Raw genomic sequence first — 25,534 nt, forward strand, 5'->3', positions numbered from 1 at the left:
CTTTATATATTATATTAACCTGCTTTCTTCTATGTATTATCAAAATATACACATAAATAATGTAATTCAAAATTGAAAAAGGCACACAAATTATGAAGATATAGCTGGGGTGATTTTTGTGAAGAAAGGAAATTATGTATGAATCTCAATATAGTATTGTTCTTGAAATCCGTTAATGGAAACTCATATAAATAGATAGTCCTTTATTTCAAGATTCCTATGATACTTTAGTAATTAAAGTCCCTGAATAGAGTGCAGATGAATATAAAATTCTGTTTCAGAGAGAAAAGAGTATAGAAAATGTATTACTTTTCTAAGAATAATGGTCCCATTTCTTTTAAAATTAATTATATATTGCCTATCTCAAAAACAAAGAAAAATTCTCTTTTTGCACTTCACACAGCATGTACTTTCCTTTAAATCCTGAAGTATATTATTAAAGTCTAAGGATAATATAATAATAGCAAGGCAGCCATCATCATTTAGCTGAAATGTTAAATATTTATAGAATTTTATTTTAGCTAAATCTGCAAACTGCTGTGCATATACTCTTTGTTGATACAGCACGTTCACAAAGGAACTGAGTAGACGTCTCCGAAATAACAACATTATTACTGTAAAAGGGGCTGCTCAAGCCGAGGAGATGAAGTTTTTCTCTGACACCACTCTGCCCCAGCCGTTATAGGAACAAGTTCAACTGGAGAGAGCAACCCCAAGACCCCAATATGTGGGCTTTCCACTGAGGACGCCGTGGGGAATGAAGAGACAGTTGTGTCCTATATTTTGTTCTCACAGTAGGAACAGTAATAACTACAGCCTTAGCAATTGAGTTAGAATTTTATTAGTCTTAATATGAAAGTTTTTGTATAAAAATTTTGACATAAAAGATGAAAAAAATGTTAGTTTAGGGGCTAGAGTTGCTTGGAGGGAACACTTTTCTTTATCTCACAGTTTTGTATTTGTAAGCAGAACACACCTAGGATTCTTGCTTCTCTTCTTCCTTCACGCCCTCACTGAGAAACAAAAGCCTGTGTTGACTCATTACTGCCTACAGAATCAATCGAATTTTCCTGTCCCAGCACAGAAATCTCCTCATGGTCTTGTGGAACTAGCCTAGTCCCGCACCTTATGCTCAGTTCTCTCCAACATACACCATGGGCTCCACCACCGATCTTCTCACCAACTCACAAAGCACAACTTCATGACTGCACACAGCACTCTGTTGATTAGGCATGCCCTACCCCCAATTCTGCTCCTTTCCCTAGAAAGCTCATTCTCCTGTTTTCTGACCCAATTCTGACTTCTTCAGTGAACTCTATCTGGTCTCCCCTGGGCAAAGTGAGCTGCTATATTTTCCACGTACCAACACTCCCGATACACATGGATCCTCTCTCTGAAAGAAGATCCATTTTAATAATGTGAAAGTCTGTCTCCCCCCAGGGTATGCAGAAAACTCCTGGTAGCTGAGAACAAGTCTTAGAAAGTGTGTCTCTTCACCACTAAGGAAGACCTATTTAGAAAGTCCATTTTCACAGAAAAGATATATAAATACTAATAAGGTTAACTATAAAATTACAAGACGTAAAATTATATTGTTGAATGATTAAATAAATAAGCTCTAAGGAAAAAAGAAAAGGAAAACTAGGCTCTAAAACTGAAAAAAAAATGAATGAATGTAGTATAATTAATGTATCTGTAAAGTATGTCCATGGCAGAGGAGGCAGAGAAAGCTGGATAGAAAGTGGTGCCTGACCAGGAGCTTTAGGAAGCTTAGATCTCCACAGGGAGAAGTGGGAGGGGGGCTTCCCAGAACCTGTAATATGCTTGTGGAGATGACAGAATTATAAGAGAAAGATCGCACATATGGCTACAACTTCCTCTCCCTTGGCTTTAATGCCATCTCTTTTTTCCTGGTTCTCCTTCAGCTTCTTTGGCTGTTCTTCCTTGGTTTCCTTTTGAAAGATGTTCTGCTGCTCAGCCATGTTCCTTTCATTCCACGGGGACTTCATGAATGATCTCTCTACTCCCACAGACTAAACGCCCATGTGTTTCCTGACACCTTTCTTGGCCTGCACTCTTCTCCTAGAGTGAGGCAGGTGCCTCTCCTGTGTACCCTGGGGATACTTCTATCACTGGCCCTGCCTTGCTCTAGCATCATCTCCTTCAGATGCTCTGCCCAGAGTCCTTCAGGGCTAGGACTTTTTCTTAACCCTTCCTTGAATACACAGCACATAACACAGAAGTTGGCTCATTAAAATTTAGTTGGCCAACTGAGACTAAACATATGTTCTCCTAAAGCTTAAAGAGTTGCAATTAGAAACGTCCCACACTGGTCAAAGGAAGTTTCTCTAATCAGGAGTTCTCTATATATGCAACAAATATTTGAAGTTAAAATGAAACTATCACAGAAACCTCTATGATAAATTCTTTTTGTTTTTAATTTTTAAGACTTTATGTGAGATAATCAAGAAAGGCCATACGTCATCACAAGTATTTTCAACTTTACAACACAGGGATCTGATTTTATTCCCATCGTTCAGGATAATGGTAATATCAGTCAGTTAACCAAATATTTCATAAATAACCCCTTCAAATGAAAATCTGTCCGAATTTTACATTACCCGTAAGCTCAAAGCTTCATCAATACCTCAGTTAAAATATCATCCCAGCTGTGGGAATAGTCCCAAACTGAAATTTATGTGACAGATGAAAAAAAAAGGCACATCTGTCTTTGTGTACCCTATTGGGGCAGGAAAGAGTTGCTCACTTAAAATGCTGAGAAGAGCTCTCCTGTCAGGTCTGGGAGGAGGATGGGAAATAAGGCTTTTTGATTTTAGGCACAGTTATTTTATTCCTTGCTCTAAAGCAGTCGGAAAAAGAAGAGAGACCAAATGGATCCTAGGAAAAACCTACTTAGAAAAGGATTTGCTGTTTCTCCAGTGATGGTTAGCCTGGGAGTATTTTCCTGCAACACTCCCTTATCCCTACCCAAAACTCCCTGGGCAGAATAATCAAAACTTACTGGCAAGCTGAGGTGAGTCCAAAGGATCACTGAATCAGAGAACAAAGAGATCTCTAAGATTTAAGGACAAAGTAATTTGATAATCAGAATGGGGCTGGTACTGGCCAGTAATCAGCTAGAAACAAAGTATTTAGCAGAATTTTACAAAGCCAAAATTCTGAGGCCACAGACCTTCTAGGGCTTCTCAGTGGCCCTCTTTATCTATCTCCTTTACTCACCCTGGAAGCCTCTATTATTATTATTATTAATATTATTATTATATATGCCATAATCCATCACATAAAATACCTGAAACTCCCAGGCACCTTGTACTATAGATTCAACCATGTATCCCTGGTACCTAGCACAACTCTGGCACACAGCATGCATAATAAATACTGGCAGCAGAAATAAGTTTTCCTACATCCTGGGATCTAAAAGAGACAACTTTTTTTTTTATTAATTTTATTTTATTATGTTAGTACCATACATTAAATCATTAGTTTTTGATGTAGTGTTCCATGATTCATTGTTTGCATATAACACCCAGTGCTCCATTCAGTATGTGCCCTCTTTAATACCCATCACCAGGCTAACCCATCCTCTCACCCCCCCTCCCCTCTAGAACCCTCAGTTTGTTTCTCAGAGTCCATAGTCTCTCATGGTTTGTCTCCCCCTACAATTTCCCCCCCTTCATTTTTCCCTTCCTACTTTTTTTTTTTTAAACATAATGTATTACTTGTTTCAGAGGTACAGGTCTGTGATTCATCAGTCTTACACAATTCACAGCGCTCACCATAGCACATACCCTCCCCAATGTCCATCACCCAGCCACCCCATCCCTCCCACCCCCCCACTCCAGTAACCCTTAGTTTGTTTCCTGAGATTAAGAATTCCTCATATCAGTGAGATCATATGATACTAGTCTTTCTCTGATTGACTTATTTCACTTAGCATAATACACTCTAGTTCCATCCACATCATTCAAATGGCGAGATTTCGTTTTTTTAATGGCTGCATAATATTCCATTGTGTATATATACCACATCATCTTTATCCATTCATCTGTTGATGGACATCATGGCTCTTTCCATAGTTTGGCTATCGTGGACATTGCTGCTCTAAACATTGGGGTGCACATATCCCTTTGGATCACTATATTTGTATCTCTGGGGTAAATACCCAGTAGTGCAATTGCTGGGTCATAGGGTAGCTCTATTTTCAACTTTCTGAGGAACCTCCATACTGTTTTCCAGAGTGGCTGCACCAGCTTGCATTCCCACCAACAGTGTAGGAGGGTTCCCCTTTCTCTGCATCCCCGCCAACATCTGTTGTTTCCAGACTTGTTAATTTTAGCCATTCTGACTGGTGTGAGGTGATATCTCACTGAGGTTTTGATTTGGATTTCCCTGATGCCGAGTGATGTTGAGCACTTTTTCATGTGTCTGTTGGCCATTTGGATGTCTTCTTTGGAAAAATGTCTGTTCATGGCTTTTATCCATTTCCTGATTGGATCATTTGTTCTTTGGGTGTTGAGTTTGGTAAGTTCTTTATAGATTTTGGATACTAGCCCTTTATCTGATATGTCATTAGCAAATATCTTCTCCCATTCTGTCAGTTGTCTTTTGGTTTTATTGTTTCCTTTGCTGTGCAAAAGCGTTTTATCTTGATGAAATCACAATTGTTCATTTTTGCCCTTGCTTCCCTTGCCTTTGGCGATGTGTCTAGGAAGAAGTTGCTGTGGCTGAGGTCAAAGAGGTTGCTGCTTGTGTTCTCCTCTATGATTTTCATGGATTCCTGTTTCACATTTAGGTCTTTCATCCATTTTGAGGCTATTTTTGTGTGTCGTGTAAGGAAATGGTCCAGTTTCATTCTTCTGCACATGGCTGTCCAATTTTCCCAGCACTACTTATTGAAGAGACTCTTTTTTCCAATGCGTATTTTTTCCTGCTTTGTCAAAGATTAGTTGACCATAGAGTTGAGGGTCCATTTCTGGGCTCTCTATTCTGTTCCAATGATCTATGTGTCTGTTTTTGTGCCAGTAACATACTATCTTGATGATTACAGCTTTGTAATAGAGCTTGAAGTCTGGAATTGTGATGCCACCAGCTTTGCTTTTCTTTTTCAACATTCCTCTGGCTATTCGGGGTCTTTTCTGGGTCCATACAAATTTTAGGATTATTTGTCCATTTCTTTGAAAAAAGTTGATGGTATTTTGATAGGGATTGCACTGAATGTGTAGACTGCTCTAGGTAGCATTGACATCTTCACAATATTTTTCTTCCAATCCAAGAGCATGGAACGTTTTTCCATTTCTTTGTGTCTTCCTCAATTTCTTTCATGAGTATTTTATAGTTTTCTGAGTACAGATTCTTTGCCTCTTTGGTTAGATTTATTCCTAGGTATCTTATGGTTTTGGGTGCAACTGTAAATGGGATCGACTCCTTCATTTCTCTTTCTTTTGTCTTGTTATCAGTGTATAGGAATGCCACTGATTTCTGTGCATTGATTTTATATCCTGCCATTTACTGAAATCCTGTATGAGTTCTATCAGTTTTGGAGTGGAGTCTTTTGGGTTCTCCACATAAAGTATCATATCATCTGCAAAGAGTGAGAGTTTGACTTCTTCTTTGCCAAATCAGATGCCTTTTATTTCTTTTTGTTGTCTAATTGCTGTGGCTAGGCCTTCTAGTACTATGTTGAATAGCATTGGTGATAGTGGACATCCCTGCCATGTTCCTGACCTTAGGGGCAGAGCTCTCAGTTTTTCCCCATTGAAAATGATATTCGCTGTGGGTTTTTCATAGATGGCTTTTATGATATTGAGGTAGGTACCCTCTATCCCTATACTCTGAAGAGTTTTGATCAAGAAAGGATGCTGTACTTTGTCAAATACTTTCTCTGCATCTATTGAGAGGATCATATGATTTTTGTTCTTTCTTTTGTTAATATATTGTATCACGTTGATTGATTTGCAGATGTTGAACCAACCTTGCAGCCCAGGGATAAATCCCATGTGGTCATGGTGAATAATCCTTTTAATGTACTGTTGGATCCTATTGGTTAGTATTTTGGTGAGAATTTTGGCATCCATGTTCATCAAGGATATTGGGCTGTAATTCTTCTTTTTGATGGGGTCTTTGGTTTGGGGATCAAGGTAATAGTGGCCTCATAAAATGAGTTTGGAAGTTTTCCTTCCATTTCTATTTTTTGGAACAGTTTCAGAAGAATAGGTATTAAATCTTCTTTAAATGCTGGTAGAATTCCCCTGGGAAGCCATCTGGTCCTGGGCTCTTGTTTTTTGGGAGATTTTTGATGACTGCTTCAATTTCCTTAGTGGTTATAGGTCTGTTCAGGTTTTCCATTACTTCCTGGTTCAGTTTTGGTAGTTGATACATCTCTAGGAATGCATCCATTTCTTCCAGATTATCTAATTTGCTGGCATACAGTTGCTCATATGTTCTTATAATTGTTTGTATTTCTTTGGTGTTGGTTGTGATCTCTCCTCTTTCATTCATGATTTTATTTATTTGGGTCCTTTCTCTTTTCTTTTTGATAAGTCTGGCCAAGGGTTTATCAATCTTGTTAATTCTTTGAAAGAACCAGCTCCTAGTTTCGTTGATCTGTTCTACTGTTCTTTTGGCTTCTATTCCATTGATTTCTGGCTCTGATCTATTATTTCTCTTCTCCTGCTGGGTTTAGGCTTTATTTGCTCTTCTTTCTCCAGCTCCTTTAGGTGTAGGGTTAGGTTGTGTATTTGAGACCTTTCTTGTTTCTTGAGAAAGGCTTGTATTGCTATATACTTTCCTCTTAGGACTGCCTTTGCTGCATCCCAAAGATTTTGGACAGTTGTGTTTTCATTTTCACTGGTTTCCATGAATTTTTTTAATTCTTCTTTAATTTCCTGGTTGACCCTTTCATTCTTTAGTAGGATGCTCTTTAGCCTCCATGTATTTGAGTTCTTTCCGACTTTCCTTAAAAGAGACAACTTTTAGATCAATGGTCACAATCTCAATTCCTTGGCACAGTGATATATTTTATTTGTAAAATGATATCTCATTACTAACAAAGTACTAAACTTTGCATATTTAGTTTCTTTTCTGCAAATGAGTTGGGTTTTAATGTTATTCCCTAATAAGACTGTTCATATTCATCTCCATCCAAATGCTGTCCTAAATGAGCAGTGAGCAGAGTGAAATGAGGCTGAAGCTTGAAGGACTGTACATGGTCTATGCTGTAGCCTGAGGTGCACGGCCCACCTGAACTTCATCTGCCAGGTATGTCAGGGTAGGTAAACGGAGGAGTATGGCTCCATCAGAGGACCATAGACTTCCAGCTTCCCTCTTCAGCAAACAGACCTCTAAGAACAAAGTCTTTAGAGCCAGATAACAAGAACGGCCCCAGAGGCCAACCAGGGAAATGCTGGCCCAGTGTACATCAACACGGTACATGAAGCACAGAGCAACAGGTCTATAGTCATCCGTTGCTACCTAGACAGAAAGAACTGCCTCCCACTCACTGTAACCTAGGGAAAGGCAGAGAGGCTGATGTAACGGCAGACACTAACACAACAAAGAAGGTCCAGCGAGACACAGGAGAGGGCCATGACAACGGCTCCAGGACCTCAGGACTAGGCTTGGTACCGGTTATACACTTGGGACCTGCTATTTTCCCACTCCATCACTTTGCACAGCTGTTATTGTTTATGACTTAAAATAATGCCCTTATTGTTCATCTTTCTTTTTTTTAATTTTATTTTATTGTTATGTTTATCACCATACATCATTAGTTTTTGATGTAGTGTTCTATGATTCATTGTTTGTGTATAACACCCAGTGCTCCATTCAGTACGTGCCCTCTTTAATACCCATCACCAGGCCAACCCATCCCCCCAACCCCCTCCCCTCTAGAACCCTCAGTTTGTTTCTCAGAGTCCATGGTCTCTCATGGTTCGTCTCCCCCTCCGATTCTCCCCCTTCATTTTTCCCTTCCTGCTATCGTTGTCTTTTTTTTTTTTTTTAACATATAATGTATTATTTGTTTCAGAGGTACAGGTCTGTGATTCAACAGTCTTACACAATTCACAGTGCTCACCATAGCACATACCCTACCCAATGTCTATCACTCAGCCACCGCATCCCTCCCACTCCCCACCACTCCAGCAACCCTCAGTTTGTTTCCTGAGATTAAGAATTCCTCATATCAGTGAGATCATATGCTCATCTTTCTTGACGGACACAAGGCAGGGCTTGTGACACGACAGTTTCTGGCACAAAGTGCGCACTATCACAAATATCTGCTAAATGCACATGCTCTTGTCTTCTCATACCTTTTGAGTATGAGAAGGAATGGCTGATTAAGCAAGAATTACACTTCTTATCATAAACAGACTCCAAACTCACTGAGGGTAGGGATAATGGTCGAATTGTTTATTGCCGTATTCTCAGTTTTAGCACCCTGTAGTCCTTCAACAAATGTTTGCTGAATAAATGAGTGAATGAATTCATATATCTTATTTGGCTATAGATTTGTTGGTAGATTAATATAGTTCACTTCTGATATCATTTTACTTCATTCATTCAAAAGTCTGATAACTACTAGAAGACAAGCCCACAGGTGCTAAGGAAAAAGAGCTGGAAGATTTCTGTCCACATGGAAGTCAAGGTCTAAACAAGAGAAACACATGAACAAATTATAACAGTAAGTTTGTTAAATTCAAAAACTGAGGTTTGTGTATTTTAAACAGCTTCAGTCAGAAAGTGTCCTAATCAGGAAGAAAGTCCTAAACAGGGATGTCCCAACTGTCTATTCATGATCATGACATGTGAGCGGAGACTACCCTAGTAATTGTGTTTGCCAGAGGACTAGCCCCAAAGGCAAGAATTACACACCAGAGGCCCCCAAACATATAGCATTCCTGATCATAACACTGCCAGGTAACCTGTTTCAGACTCTTTAGTTGTCATTTAACTTTCTCAAACATATCCCAGAGAAAATGTTAGGATGGTGATGAGCCTATTCACTTTAGCCGTCCCGATATCCCACCAATTACAAGGCCAACTATTTAAAGGAAAGCTCTTAATTTAGCTCATTTATATAAATTTCAGTATTATATAAGCAGATTTGCCATTAGACTTTGAATCCAAAGTACTTAAGTAGTATATAAGTATCATGAGAGTCTTAAAGGTCACACATTTCTTGGTCTCTAAAATCCTTTTCAGAGCAGCATATCCCTTTATAAACAACTGTTAGTACTATTTTTTAAACTATATTTTAAAAATTAAATTTTCCAATTACAAAACATAGTTCCCATTGCTAAATGATGCTATCATGATCCAACAGCTAACTTATGCTTAGGAACATAATTGTATGTGCTTACTTTAGCACTTTGTCCAGAAATGTCAACCACTTGAAAATGCAAAAGCATATTATACAATTAAAATCGTACTTATTCAGCATTGTACAATATTTAGCACTTGTTCCAGTTACCGACCCATGCGTAATAAACCATCCCCAAACCTAGTGACATAAAGTAAATAGTTATTTCTCATGGTTTTGTGGACTGAATGCAGACTGACATGATTTTAAGAGCTGACTGTTATGAGACATCAGTTCTCAGTCTCTCTTATAACTGCAGTCAGTTGGCTATAGATAAAGTCATTTGAAGGTTCAAACAGGCCAGGTGTCCAAAATGGCTTACTCACATGGCTGGCAGTTCATGTTGGCTGCTGTGTGGAGTGCCTATCTGTGATGTCACCACAGGACTTGTGGTCTTCACAGCATGGTTCCAAGAGACACAGGCAAAAGTTACAAGCTTTCTTAGGATGGAGCCTCTGAGCTCCTACAATATTAACTCTGCTGCATTCTATTATTGGTCAAGCAAGTCACTGTGGCCAGCCCACATTCAAAGGAAGGGAAGTTAGATTCTGCCTGTGGATGTAAAGAGCAGCATGTACGTGCAAGAAGGGAAAAAAAGTGATGGCAACCATCTTGAAGACACCATTACCACACTAACACACATTATGTTTCAGGCGAATGGTTCTAGGTTTGTTTGTTTGTTTCCAAAATATCAAGTTAACTAAAGAAATACTGAATGATAATGTAAGTACCATTAAAAAAATCAAATTAAAAGTAAAAAAAAAGTAAAAATTAAAAATTAAAATTAAAAAACTTTAAAGGAGAATTAAAAAAATCTGCATAAAAATCACATATGATGCCTGGGACCAGTTCAATCCTTCACATCAATATAACTCTGCCCTTGTAACTCTAAATACAGTAAAGAGAACTTAACTCCACAAAAGACTTTTGTCCATTTTCCATAGGATAATTTACCTACCCCATAAATTTGTCAAAAGTATGAAATCCAATTTATTTTAAGTTTTCATCTCTTACTATCAAAGCCTATAGAAATTCAGGGAACCAATTATCACATTCTAGAATGCCTGGACCAGAAGTCCTATTTTAAACTGGGAACATCATTTGATGTGCCAGAAAAGTATCCCTAAACCAGGGAACCAAAAGTTTCTTTGCTGGTGATTTTAAGAGAGCTGACTAGCTCATGAGCCTAGCTGCACAGAGAATTAAAAAAGGAGGTGCTCTGCCAAGTGGGTCGATGACCATCAAAAAGAATTTTCACAGAAAAGAAAAAGGGAAAAAGAAAGAGAGAAAATGATGCTGTCAGTCCCTGAAAGGGGAGTTATTTTTCAAATGGCCTGATTTTCCCTTTTACAAAGGAAAGGCAGCTTACTGTGTTAGAATAAGAATGTTCAATTTCATGCAGGTGTATTTTCTGAGCCAAATAAAACACAACAGTATCTCAAAGCCATTTATCTTAAATGATTCATGTGTAAGGCATCTAAAATTCCCCAAGAACTATGTGTGGAAATGAAGATGTATTAATTCCAAAACCAAATTAAAGATGTTTTCAAATAGTGGCAATGAGCCATACCCTTTTGTCCCCACAAGCACAAAAGCTGGTGAAATTTAGAAAAATCCAAAATAAAAACACATTTCAGTGTTTTCTCTCAAGTCATAATAAACTTCTAAAAGTTTATTAGTGCTCGCTTCGGCAGCACATATACTAAACTTTTAAAAGTTTATTAAATTTGTTTTTAATCTCTTCCTCTTTTCTAGATATAAAAACACTCTAAATCTAAATTTCTAAACCTACTAGCTACACTTCCTGTCTCTACGTGGAACATCACCATATGCTGAAGTGCCCCTTCCAAGCATCTCAGGTTCATCAGGGACTCCTCCCTAGTCTTCACCACCTACAGGCAGTACATGTCTACACCTTTTCAATACTGTTTCAAAGGCGTCTCTCATATACGTTCCTACTTTCAAGTCTACTGGCCACCTGGTGTGGGCTCTCTGTCTAGCGCAGCTGGCTGCCTCAGGCCTCCTGACTGGGTCTCCCTACCTCCAGGACGGCCTCCTTTCATTCACACTTGAGGATATCTTCAGAGAAGCCTTTCTAAAAGAGAGTTAATCATGTCATCCCTCTACTCAAAATAAAACACATCACACAAAACAACACACTTCCAGGATTCATACCAACTCCTGCATCCTGGTCTGTCACAACTACAGCTGGACTCCAACATGCATCCTCAGACTTAACAGTGGAGAGGCCACCCTACGGGATCTGGAGCTACTACCTTTCTCTCTTTGCCCCAGCGGTTACATCCGCCCAGCATGCCCTCCTCCCTATTCCTCAAAGCTCAACTCAAATACCACCCTCTCTCTCTAGCGTTTCCTGGAATGAATTCACCCACCCCCTTCCTGATACAACAGGCTTGCTTCTGCATCTGTCTCTAGGTTTTTTAGGAATGCCTCATAATGTGTTCATGAAGATTGCAAGCCAATTCTTACCCTTAAAAGACCGCTTTCTGTTCTCAACAAAGGCTACAAAAATCCTCTACAATGTTCCTGTAGCTGGGAAAATTCTTCTTGCCTTTCTTCCTCTTAGTATCCACTTCTCACTTCTCCTCCAGCATCTTCACCCACAATGAATTAACTCTTCTCTTTCCTTCAACATCATGCTTACATTGCATCCACATGGTGCACCCTATGGGTGCTCTAGTCAGATATTTTTGTATAGTTTTCCAATTGCTACAACGGCATACCACCCCCACAGCCTCCAGATAAATTCAGCTGTGCCTGATGTCCAGGACTCTGAGACATACTACTCCGGGCTAGCCTCAGAGACCCAGGGTCACTGCATGGTGTCAGAAAAAAAGTGCAAAGTGCACATGTTTGTTTAACCCACCGAAAACCTGAACTACCTGGGACTCAGGGACAGGAAGTTTCATGAAAGAAAATTAACAAAATAAAAAACAACATAAAAGACTTGCTGTTACTTTGAACCACTGGCAATTACTTGCATCTTCATATTTGTAAGAACTAATCTGGCTCTTCCCACAAACAAGGCTGGAGAGACAGCTGTGATCTTGAAACTTATGTAAGCTAATTGGGTTTCTAAGTGGTGTTCAAAAGGCAGACTCTCTGAAATAACTTTCTAATTGGTCCAGGTGCTTTCCATGTTGAAATTCAAAAGTGATTAAGTAAGATGTGAAGCCTTCTGTAGTAAATAATTATAAAAACAATTCCTTTTGAACCTAATGTTTACAAAATGGATATTTATGAGCATGTGCCCCGTTTCAGTGAGAGTGTTTTGGCTCAATGTGTCTAAGACAATAAAAACCCAAGGTCCATAATTTCCAGATGATTTTTGTTCCTAAGTGTAATGTACTAATTTGGGACTTGAGACATTACACATAAAGATATCTACCTTGGATATAATTTAGGGTGCTCAAGAAGACCTTTCAGACAAAAGGACTACAGAGATAAGGAGGGGAGGGTCTGCCAGGGTGCCTGGAGCATCTCCAGGCTTAAAACCCCTGGGAAAATAAATACTGCCTTTTGAGGTTGTTTCATTTAAAAGGTTTGGTTTGAAGCCACAGTGTCCAAACTAAAGAATCCCTCCCACCCACGTGCAAAAGAAGTCTTCATCCCCACGAAAAGCTGTCTCCTCCAACACCCAAGCAAAGAAAGGAGCCCATGAATGGGAAGGAGAGAAGGTAGATAGGAGAGAACCTAGACAGAGATGAGAAATGGTTCATAATGCATTGCCCTGTGGGAGGCCTGCCAAGCCCTGCCCTGAGGCTGACTGACCTCTCCACATCCTGGGAAACAGAACCCCTTTGTCCAAACCTAACACAATGGCCTAAACTACATGCGCCTGTAAATGGGGATGCTTCCCTAACTAAATGGAGGTGTTGACTGGTCATGGAGTGTAAGACTTTAATTTTCTGCTTGGAAAGCAGATAGAAGCAGAAAATCTTATCTAGAGACATTAATTAAGTACAAGAAGCTATCCCAACAAACCTAAATAGCTAAGATAAATTACTGCTTTTAAAATGTGAAAAAAACACAAAGAACATCACCTTCACACTAAACAGAAAAAAAAAAAAAAAACCAAAAAACAAACAAACAAAAAAAAACAAAACAAAAAAAAACCTGCTGGATAATCTACATCATTGTTTTGAACCTAAGGTCATGGGATGTTTTGTGAGTCCCCAGACAAGCAGGTGAACTGAATGCCACAGAGATGGAACACAAGAACTGTTTCCTCTTGGTCACAGCACAGAGGATGAGGCAGCTGTCGGGTCAGTGGGTGGGAAGAAAACAAGTAAAACTTTAAAGGATTCTTCAAGGTCCTTTGTGGGCTATGGGGATGGTTCAGAGTAGAATCGGGGGGACCCAAGCACACTGGAAGTCCACACCATTCATAGCTTCTTTTCCTTTGGCTCCACCAGGTGCTGGTGAGAAAGATGAGGGGCAGGCAGGGAGGACTGGAGACTGGAGAGTCACGACGCAGGCTATGGGGCCTGACGAGCTTTCAGGGTGGAACAGGCCCTGCGTGACCATGAGGCGGTGACTGGCCACCGCCAGGGAACAAGCACAAGGCCACAGACCCTCCTGACACAGGAAACAAATGCCTTCAGTCTCTGCCTTGTCTTGTATCTTATCTCCGTCAGGAGGCAAAAGCCATAACCTGCTGGGGGTGAGGCAGGAACCCCGTGCACACACTGGTCCCAGGTGAAGGACTGTGCCTCTGGGGAAGGACAGAAGCTTGCCCACACCCCGCACCCTGCAGAGACTCACAGGGGAGGTGCTCTCGGACCTGCTTTTGCCCAAGACCCACACTGACGTGTAGAAGAGGTCTGCTGCTGCCAGAAGAGGAGTGACAACCTCACTTATACCCCAAACTCTCCACTGACACAAGGCCAAGTTCAGCCACCTGCCCTTCTAGACCTGTGCTGTGGAATTTTCTGCGATGACAGAAATGTTTTATAACTGTGCTGTCCAATACAGGAGCCACAAGCTGCATGTTCTATGAATCAGCCTTACTTGTAATTAAATTCCAAACACTTGTAATTATAATTAATTACAATTACATTTTAAATAACCACATGTAGCTTGTGCCTAGGACACTGCCGCTCTAGACCTGTACTAAGGCAGAGGCAGAAGTTGCCCGCCACAGGCTCAGAGTAGGAATGCTGAGAAAGTTCCACTTTAGAGACTCAGGTACATAGCACTTGCCTCCCCCTATTGCTCGAACAGGAGAACCAAGAGAACCCTCTGCCCCACTCACATCTCATGCTGAGTAACAGGGTCTGTTTGGTAGAGGAGAATTACTGCAGAAAACCCCTGACCACCCAGACTTCCCAATAAGAACATGGAAATAGCAGCCCACCATGGGAGAAGCTTAAAGCCTATGGTACCTGTAGCAACAACAAAACCCAAAGATAGTTCAACTATTGACCAGATTGGCTCAACCCCTCACATTAATGGCCTGGCAGAAAAAGGTGTATCTACTTCCAGGTATACGTAACATTTACCTTGATGTCTACTATTCTTTCACACATGTAATAGGCATTGAATAAAAATTCTGTCTGACACACAAAAAGCAACTCCCCCAAGCCCATTATCAACAGACAGAACAGACAACACAAAAAGATCAAAGGATGGCCCAGATGGTGAAACTATCAGACAACTTCAAGTAACTATAATTAATATCTTAAAGAATCCAGTGAAAAAGTGGACAACATGCACGAACAAATGGGTAATCTTAACAGACATGGAAGTGATTTTTTTTTAAAGCCAAATGGAAATATTAGAAGTGAGAAACATGGTATCGAAGATGAACTCCTTCAATAGGCAGACTGGGAACAAAAGAGGAACGATTCAGTGAAACTGAAAATATATGAATGGAAATTAGAAACACAAACAACAAGAAGAAAAACACTGTGGTTAAAAATCAAAAAGCTGCCAAAGCAAAACGAAACCAGAAGAGAACTACCAAGAGCTATGGAACGACATCAAACAATCTAACACATGTACTCGACATCCCTTAAGAAAAAGAAGGAAAGGAAGGGACCAAAGAAATAATTTCTAAAACACAGCTGAGAATTTTCCAAAATATAGCTATTAATAACAAACTGTCAATACAAGCAGGATGGATACAAAGAAAAACACATCTAGCACAACAGTGTTGAAAACCAAAAATAAGGAGAATATATAATACATTGAAGGAAATGGATAAAAGGAAATTAAGCCTTGGACTTAAGCCATGGCCTCTCCATAAAAGACCAATGACTGTTTAGCCTTTTAGTAAAATGTGGATTCTAGCAAAATTGTCTCCCACATTTGCAGCCCTTACTGGACCACATAAACGATAACCAGGATGAAAGGATTTTGTGTTCCCTCGCTAAGGCATCCATGCAGTAACCACAGAATGCGAATCTGAGGGTGCAGGCATGGCATGGCATTTTGTGTAGACTAACCAAAACTTCTCAAAGATGTAAGTTGCTGAATAGTGTGGTTTTTGTTGTTGTTGTAACAGAATTAAAATGATCTTTCGAGATAGGGCAAAATCGCCCGGAATTAGAATGATCTAAATACTAAACGTAATGTGAATACAAAACTGAAACTGAAATGTGTTACGGTCCAAATGTAATGATATCGTTTTTGTATTTGGTCCTATAAAACCCAATAATATTGGGGAAAATATGAATTTGCAGAGATTGTTCCTCTAGAACTTTTTTTAAAAGTCTCTTTTGGTTCTTGACGTTAATTAGATTGCATTAGCTGATAATTAGCTTTTGGAAAGTTGCACTAATAAGCAAAGAATATCTGTATCCATTCAATGCTTAGGAAATATAATTTCAAAACTAAAGCTGTCTATGATAAAATACAAATAATGCATGAAAAAGAATTAGAGTTTGAGGCAAAACCTGAGAGGCTTAGATCTACTTACCCTGTTCCTCTAGAGTACTCCACTAATTGTATGGGATTCTGTCTAAAATGCTGGGTGCTTCTAGTTGAGACCCTGTTGGGTGCTCCCTTAATCAAAGGCTGGGATTTGTTTTCTTTTCCTGCAGTGAGTGCTCGAGAGCTGCTAAAAGGTACCACCTGCACCTGGACACCTCAAGGCAGTTCCAGGATCCTCAAGTCAAGGCTCAAATATTCAAATGAACATGAGACTTTTAAATTTGGGGTCGTTACTGCAGTTTGTTTAGTTTAAAAATATACAAGAAAGTACATCAGTTGGTAGAGTCAAAATATTCAAGTAAACAAAAGGCAGATGTATGTACTAGGTAAGGGGGTCGGCTCTGCAGCCAATCTGCTTGGGTTCCCATCTCATTTTTGCTCCTTACTGGCTTAGGCCTCAGTTTCTCATTTTTTAAAAAAGGGATCATAATAATATCTACCTTATAGGGGCCTAAAAGAATTTTTAAATTCATTAACAAGTTGTTATGAGACCTAAATTTTGTAAGGCTTCTTAAATGAATAAATATGAAGGCCCAGACCTGGCATGGGATAGTGGTCTTTGTAATTATAACAATTTGTATCAGTCTCATTAATAAACTTTATATTAAAACAAAGTAAAAAACTAATCAAATTGGAAATATTACTTTCTTGAGGGGACCCAAAAGGTATTTTTTTTCCTGCAGTGATTTTCTTCTGTGGTATAATCATGTCTATCATCCGTAATCAAGTGCAATAATATAGTTATGTACCCATCATGCCCAGATTTTGGTTAATATCACTAGTTTCACTGAGAGGAACCAGGTTCCTTGTATGCTGGCAGCTTTAAAATGCATTATTAACAGCACTATGAAGACTGCACACATAAGATAACTTCTTAGGCTGAACTAAAACTAACTTAAATCTCTTTAATAATGCTCAAGGTGAAATAAATATTTAAGTCATATCATTACAGGCCGTCATATTTGTCTAATCCTTTATTGTTTATGAAGTAATTTTATATTCAGTAAGTACTCCAATTACTAATATCCATATAATATAAATATGATGTTATAAACCAGAAGGAGAAACCTGCTATGGATTTGCTTTAATGAGTACAGAAACTGCCTCTGTCCTCCACCAGAAAGATAAGAAGAGTGATTTTCTTAACAGGACCTCCGAGGGTATTTTTTATGGCCTACAGAACTGACGTGGAAGGCTAGAATATTATTATACTGGAAAGGATATTATTATTATGTGTTTTCTCTAAAGTTTGTATTTTATAGCTAAGGTAAAAAAGTGAAATCCAGGAAAGGCCGAAATTAGAATTGCTCTTGAGGGATTAAGCAGGTCTCTTCAAAGCTGGAAAAACATGTCATTTATGTACAGATCATAAGCACCTTTAAAAGGCCAGACTGAAAAGGAACTGTGTGAGAGATAATACAGTGGAAAGACAGGTAAAGCAAATTCAAGAACTATTTAAAACATCAAATTTCCAAGTGGAAAGTTCATATAAAGTATCTAATTGTGCCCTAAACAGAATAGTGGGTTAAGAAATGTAGCTGGATGGAGGGTGAGCTGCTCACGGGTTTTTATATAGCAGGTGAGGCAGATGCTTGAGTTTGGGAAAGCCGTATGTAACAGGATGACTAGAGTGCAGTGACAAGTGTTGACAAGCTAAAAAACACAGGGCACCCTTGGAAAAGAATGGAAGGCAGTACCAGGCAGCACCCTGTGAAGCAGTGAGTTGTCCTTTCCTGTTTTCTGTCCCTTCCGATAACTTACATTATTTTCAACATCTTTCTTGCAAATGTATTTGCTCATGTGTATTAATTGGTGTTCACATGCTTACAGACACGCCTCTCTTCAAAAATGTTCCTATTACTGGCAAATGCCCTGCAAGGCACCATCTTTTATACTTTTTAGTCCTAAAATGTTGTGTTCTATTTATTTGGCAGTTTGCCATTGATAATTCTTATTACTCCTGAGCACTTATTCCTAACTGAAAGAATGGGGATCCTTTTGGAATTTGGACTTTTGTTTCTTTCATTGTTTTGTCTTTTTCTTAATTAATCCCCAAATGTCCATCCTAAATATGAACATATAATTTTAGACACATCACTTTTACTTTCTCATGCCAAGTTAAATATCTTTAAAAAAAAACTAAGTATAGTTTTATAATAAATATTGAGACAGAATATAATCTTACCCTGGTGTGAGTACGAATATGCATCTTCAGTCCATCATTTTTACTGAATCCTTTTTCACAGTAAGGGCATTGATAGGGACGCTCACCTGCAAAGGAAGTCTTCAGGTCAGAAAAAAGTAAACTAGCAAAGCAAGCACTGCCATCACTCCCCCAACTCATATCCTAATCACCACATATGCTCTTTGCACTGCCAAAAAGAGGCTCCCTGCACAGCTGGGCTGACACACCATGGGCGCTGCAGGGCAAAGGACTGTGCCTTCCCCTCCTGTGGAGAGGGACTGAGCCCAGAGCACTTCCAACATTTCAACATTGGCCAGCAGCAGGCTTCTTGCATATTCCTTTTATTTATTTTTATTTTTTAAAAGATTTTATTTATTTGAGAGTGAGCGAGTGAGAGAGGACACATGAGCAGGGGCAGAGGGAGAGGCAGAGGGAGAAGCAGACTCCCCTGCTGAGCAGGGAGCTTGACATGGGGCTTGATCCCAGGACCCTGGGATCATGACCTGAGCCAACGGCAGACCCTTAACCGACTGAGCTACCCAGGTGCCCCGGCATATTCCTTTTACCACTTGAGCCCAAATTAAATCTTCTGATTTTAAGAATCTCTTAAAAGGACTTTATATTAATCCATTCATTCTGTCACTGTACTACTCATTATAGGGGTCTTTAATTGATTTATTGATTCTTTGTTTTAACAAAGACTTCATATTCTGTCTCAGTTGGGGTGATGAGTTTCAAAAGAATTTCACACATTGGTACAGGTTAAACAGAACCACTGGTAGTTTAATAATTGATCCATACTTGCTGCTATAACTGAGTATCTTGCATCTAGAGGTTATTATTTAGAAAAGAGCCAAGTCATTTTTTTTAAAAAAACTTACAAGTAAACGTACACATCACATTAAAAAAAAAAAATTCTACTGTGAAATGACAAAAATGTGACAAAATTTAGTCTCCAGGAGGAATTTGAAGCTGCCCTCTAGTCAAAGCCTAATTATTTAGAAAAAACAGTCACTCAAAATCACTATTTCTTCTTTATTGTCTCATTTAACAATGCACTTACACGGGAGGATGCTAGACCCTGCAATCAAAGATGGACACAGTATAACGTTTGCCTTCTGCAAATGTAAAACGTCCTATCTGTCTTTCCTTTCCCTCAGGGACAGGGCTTTTCACAAGCAGCACAATTAGTCCTTTACTCCCCCATGTACCATTTGATTCTCATTCTCGTTCAATCCGGGTATCACTCGCATTATTCCAGCAAACTCCCCTATCAGGTCAACAATGAAATCCTTGCTGCTCCAATGGTCACTTGGCATCACGGTCTTCCTGGACCTCTCCCTAGTCATGAGATGACAGCGACATTCTTGAGGGGCCTTGCTCTGTCTATGAACTGAGTGTTTTCAGCAGTAACATCACAGGGGGGCGAATATAGCAGAGCCCCCAGCACAGCCGCATTTTCCCAGCCTCTCCCTGAGAAGGAGCACCCAGGACTCTCCCCTTGAACTGGGCACTGTAAAATAGGATGACAACCATCCAGAATGGAAATGAATAAACAATAAAGTAACAATGGCAGTACAAACAGAAGCAGGACTCTTTACAGAACTATCTACACTTCCCAACTTCTTCTGTGAGATAAAAGTCAACCTTTGTACTAGATAAGTGGACCTGGAATTTTTGGCCTTATTATAATCATGACCCTACGGGTGTCTTTACTATCAGAAGACTAAAGGTGTAGAGTCCAACTTATTTGAAAAACTATGAAAGTATAATCTTATTTTAACACTAAGTTGATAATATATATTTATCGTAATTCCAGATCTCTCTGTTGAGACCTGGTCTTGAGACAGCCATATGTCCACCAGGTATCTTCATTTGGATAGCCCATGGACAAGTCAAATACAGCGTTCTGAATTCATGTCTTCAACTTCTGATCCTGGGTATCCTGCAAATCCTGTCCTGACTAGTTATACCACGCTCACCCAGTTACCAAATAAGAAACTTAGCCCTCCAACGTACTTCCTCTTACTCACTGCCCCCTGCATCCAGTCTCTAAGTCGTACTGATTGCCCTTCTCTGATATTTCTAGAATTCTCCTTGATGATGGGGACAAAAATGAAAATAATATTAATAGCAGTAGCAGCAGCAACAGTATTGGCAGTAGAAGGAGTAGTAGCAACAACTATCATTTATTGAGTTCTTGACCATCTAACCTTTCCCATGCATAGCCCCCTTGCAAAAAAAGAACTGAAGAATACAGCAAAACGCTAATCTAATGGTGGTAACACCTGCATCGTAGAATTCCAGATAATTTTTTATTTCCTTCTTCATAAAGTATGAAAAGCAAAGTAAACTTTAAGATTTTCAAAGTTTATCTTACTTTAGTGATAGATAATGAGGAATGCTAAAATGTTTAATAACAAGTCAATCAAAAATCAAATCTGGATTACAAATAAAGCATGATAAAAATAGTAAGGTGGTTTACACTTACAAAAAGTCATTTCAAAAATTTTCTAGCAAGCCTAAAATAATTTAATATTCATGGCTATTCTCTTTGTATAGCTTTGGGTGTTGTCTTGCTCTCCAAATACCAATAGACTAGCCAGCAAACAAAAATCAAAGACTCGCAGTCATCAGGTAAATTGTATGTTAATTAAGCCGAATATAATACACCAGGTTATTATTTTCTTTCATAATAGCTAAAGTGATTAAGCAAGGAAAAAGATATAGTTAAGGAATTTTAGAGAATGCAGCATAACAAATTCATTCCCTACCTTACCTAGTGTCATAATATAGAAATTTTCTCTATAGACATGAAAACGTTAACTTTTCTTTTGTTAGAAGCATAGATTTTCTCCTTTTTTTAGAATCTGATTGTCCTGAATTTGAATAATACTTGTCCTCTTTCTAGTTATAACTCTGGGGAAGTTATTCAACCTCACTAAACCTCTGAAAAATGGGATAAATTGTATCTATCTCATAGGGACAGTGACCATATATTCAGGTTTGCCTAAGGCAGTCTCAGTTTATGCTGGTTATCCCAGAACAATGATTAACAGTACTCCCTTCACTTTCACCAGTGTCCCAATTAGGACAATAAAAATACCCAGTTAACTATTATGGTTTGAACTGTACCCCCCCAACACACCTCTAATTCATATGTTGAAGTCCTAACCCCCCCACTCCAGTACCTCAAAATGTGTCCTTGGAAATGTTCTTTGAGTAGTGTGGATCCCTAATCTAATCTGACTGGTATCCTTATAGGAAGATGGTCATACGAAGACAGAGACACACAGGGAGAACCCCATGCAAAGAGCACAGAGATGCTGCCACAAGGCAAAGAACCACCAGAAGCCAGGACCTAAAACAGATTCTTCCCTAGTGCCTTCAGAGGGCATGTGACCCTGCCGACACCTTGATCTCATACTTCTAGCCTTCAGAACCGTGAGACAACAAATCACTGTTTAAGCCACTCAGTTTGTGGTACTTTATTACAGCAGTCCTAGCAAACTAATACAGTCACCTGACTCACAGTGTTGGCAATTATTATTTTCAATGATGTCTATCTCTCTGCTGCCCATGACGCTGCTGTAAACTGCCCAGGAGAGAAACTGGTATCTCTAGAGGACTGAATTGCTGCCCCATCCCTACTCCAACACTGAAATCCAGGGATACTGAGCTGGTATGTTTGGGAAACTTGAGTAAGTCTAACTCTACTTATTCATTCTACTTTCCCAGAATATAACTCCAGTTTTAAAGAATGTCACTGGGTAAATGGCTTTGATAAACAAAATTCATTTGAAATCTAGAGTGTGTGGTTTGCAAATCAGCCCAGACTGTACATTAAATTGCTACCTTCTCTACCTGTTTGGTTGGAGCATCTTTGCAGGAATCCTGCCCTTAAGACTCTGAGGACAAAGCCATTTGTGGTCCCACATAATCTGAAGCTGAAGGTTACCTGTATAAATCAACATGCTAATAACTATTAAAGTCATTTTCCTAATTTTCATACTAAAGGAAGCTGTTATTCTTAGTTTTTTCACATTATGCATATGGTATCTTCCTTCATTATTTCAAATTATTGTGATAAATATGTCTCTAGGAAATACATTTGTCTACACATAAAATTATTCTGGAGCAAACAGGAACCAATCTTCAATGTGAGTTAACCCTGAGAATATAAATCTTTCTTTCTTACTTGAACACTGCCAGTACATAGGTTCTGATGCACAATATGAAGCAAATCCAAGGAACTACCATTTTTTTAGAGATTTTATTTATGCATTTATTTGAGAGAGAGAGTGCATGAGTGGGGGGAGGGGCACAGGGAAAGGGAAAAGCAGGCTCTCTGCTGAGCAAGGAGCCCAACATGGGGGCTCAATCTCAGGACCCTAAGATCATGACCTGAGCTAAAACCAAGAGTCGGACGTTTAACCAACTGAGCCACCCAGGTGCCACAAGAACTACTATTTTTTTAATATCTCTGATAGATTTAGACACTGTCTTCATTTTGCTCAGGCTAATTAAAATGTTCAAATTTTAACTAACCTGAATATTAATTAATCTAGTAATTAGCTAAAAAATAGCTAAAAACCAATCTAAATGGAAATAATAATAGCTTAAACATATAGAACCTCTGTTCTGTTCAGAATGCCTAACGTATATTAACAATTTCAATTCTTGCAACCTTATGATCTAGGTATTCTATCCCTAGTTACAAATGAGGAAAGTAAGCCACTGAAAGGGTAAGTACTTTGCTCAGGATGACACAGCTATTAAGTGGTGGAATCAGAATTTTAACCCTTAACTCTTATGCCATTACATAAATTAATAATACAGCTAGTATTTTGTGTAAATGAGGTTAGCCTTTCTAAAGTTTCTGACAAAAACTCAGCTTCTTGTAATAGCAGTTAACATTAACCAGATCTTTTTGGCTGGTAAATTAAAGCATTCTTTTACTTATCAAAGCTCTTCAGGAAAAAGTAGGGGGCAGGTTAGGAATGTGTGTTATGTCTCAAAGCAGGTCCCAAGTGAATGCAAATACTAACATAATATAAAGCTGTGCATTGAGAACTCTCTATAGGTAACCACCTTCAAAATTTAGAAGGTAAATACAATACTGGCAAATATCTATGAGATTTAACTATCAGTAGTCAAATTTAATGACCACAGTAGCTCAAATAATATTGATGTGTACATAATGGCAAAATATTTTTCACTCAACTAAGGAAAATGGATGAGTTCTTTGCAATGCTTCTTTCTTTAAATTATGTTCTGACACTAAGCATTAAAATCCACTTGTGTTTTCTTCAAACATATCAAGGAACAAACAGAAACACTGATGGCAATTGTAAAAGGTTGATTTTAAGTTGATTTCCAAAGGTACCACAAAGTGGATACTCCATGAAGCTACTTTAGTCATGCATTAAATATTTTTTGAACACATACCCTCTTCTCATTACTGTCCTGGGCTTTGGGAATGCAGTTGCAAAAAGATTCACAAAGTCACTGCCTTTCAATTTTGCTAGTGTAATGAGAAAGACAAGAAAAAGTAGAGAAAGACCCCAAGATAGTTTCAGATACTGATAAACTACATGAAGAAAATAAAACAAGGAGATAGGTTTAAGGAAGATCTCTGTGGGAGTGAGCTGAAGGACTGAGCTAAAGTTGTTACAAAAGGCAGAAGAAGCGAATGAATGCCAATGCCAATCCTTGATGCCAATTTCACATGATTGAGGCACACTTTTTTTTTTAACTCTTCATATTTGAATCATAATTATTTAAGCTTACTGGGCTTGAAATAAGTGCCTCCAAATTCTCACTGCTGGCATACCTGATATGGAAGTAGCCTAAAAGTATTTGAAATGTGTGGGGAGGAGTGTGGAGGATGTTCAGAGAAGAGCTCCAAAAAATTGGGGATGGCCTTCTAGATGCAGCTAGTGGTAACAAGAGGGGACATCTGGATGCCACATGGAACACCTTACAGAGTCTAGCCTGGCCCTCAAACACATTGCCTTGAGTCTTTGAAGAAGAAAAGGCACTACAACAATAACCATCCACTGGTAAATATGGCTAAAAACAATTGGAAAAAGTCAGATTCTAGGTTAATATATGCCATTAGAATGACGATTTATTGACGTTACCATTGTTTTATGCAATGTAATTTTAATTCATCAGAAAGAACTCCAACCCTCATCAAAGGATTAACATATTAATATTAAAACAGAATCTTAAAATGCGTGAAGGGAATGCATGTTGGCATGCATCTCCATGATAAAAGGATACTAAAGCCACAGTATCACTGACTATCCATCTATGGCTCCAAACGAAATCAACGTCCAACAACTTGACACAAATCTTTTCTTAAGATCTATGTTTATGTAATATGAAATTAACAAAACAAAATCTTGCAAACCTTGATATTCTTAAATTAGCCCCTGGATTTAAGAAATAAACTTGGCCACTCTATAAAAGGAATCAGAGATAAAATTTTATTTCAAGCTACTAAACACATTGACTTCAACAAATTTAGCAATAATGACCATGATCAACCTTGAAAATTAAAAAGTGTTAAAATGACAAGGGGTTAAAATGATAAATTTTATGTTCTGTATATTTTACCACAATTTAAAAAGAGATGTGAGGGTTGCTGGAGTGGTGGAGGGTGGGAGGGATGGGGTGGCTGGGTGATGGACATTGGGGAGGGTATGTGCTATGGTGAGCGCTGTGAATTGTGTAAGACTGATGAATCACAGACCTGTATCTCTGAAACAAATAATATATTATATGTTAATAAAAAAAAGAAGATAGTAGGAAGGGAAAAATGAAGTGGGGGAAATTGGAGGGGGAGACGAACCATGAGAGACTGAACTCTGAGAAACAAACTGAGGGTTCTAGAGGGGAGGGAGGTGAGGGAATGGGTTAGCCTGGTGATGGGTATTAAAGAGGGCACATATTGAATGGAGCTTTGGGGGTTATATGCAAACAATGAATCATGGAACACTACATCAAAAACT

The 25,534-nt window shown here is 38.8% G+C and overlaps 1 protein-coding gene across 7 annotated transcripts in view; it reads right to left on the minus strand.

Annotated features, from left to right (window-relative positions):
• PRDM5 (PR/SET domain 5) overlaps nucleotides 1-25,534 on the minus strand; it is a 190,876-nt gene that overhangs the window by 34,073 nt on the left and 131,269 nt on the right. For 5 of the 7 annotated variants that reach the window (XM_073892198.1, XM_073892199.1, XM_025873953.2 and 2 more), the window contains one exon: nucleotides 18,519-18,604. The exons of the other annotated variants lie outside the window; for them this stretch is intronic. In XM_073892198.1, the coding sequence (XP_073748299.1) occupies nucleotides 18,519-18,604 (86 nt within the window). The remainder of the gene's footprint in view (nucleotides 1-18,518; nucleotides 18,605-25,534) is intronic. 7 annotated transcript variants of the gene reach the window in all.

The sequence above is a fragment of the Callorhinus ursinus genome, unplaced genomic scaffold (genome assembly GCF_003265705.2).
Source record: "Callorhinus ursinus isolate GAN/ISIS: 27379988/994484 unplaced genomic scaffold, GSC_fseal_2.0 scaffold4, whole genome shotgun sequence".
Classification (NCBI taxonomy): Eukaryota; Metazoa; Chordata; class Mammalia; order Carnivora; family Otariidae; genus Callorhinus; species Callorhinus ursinus.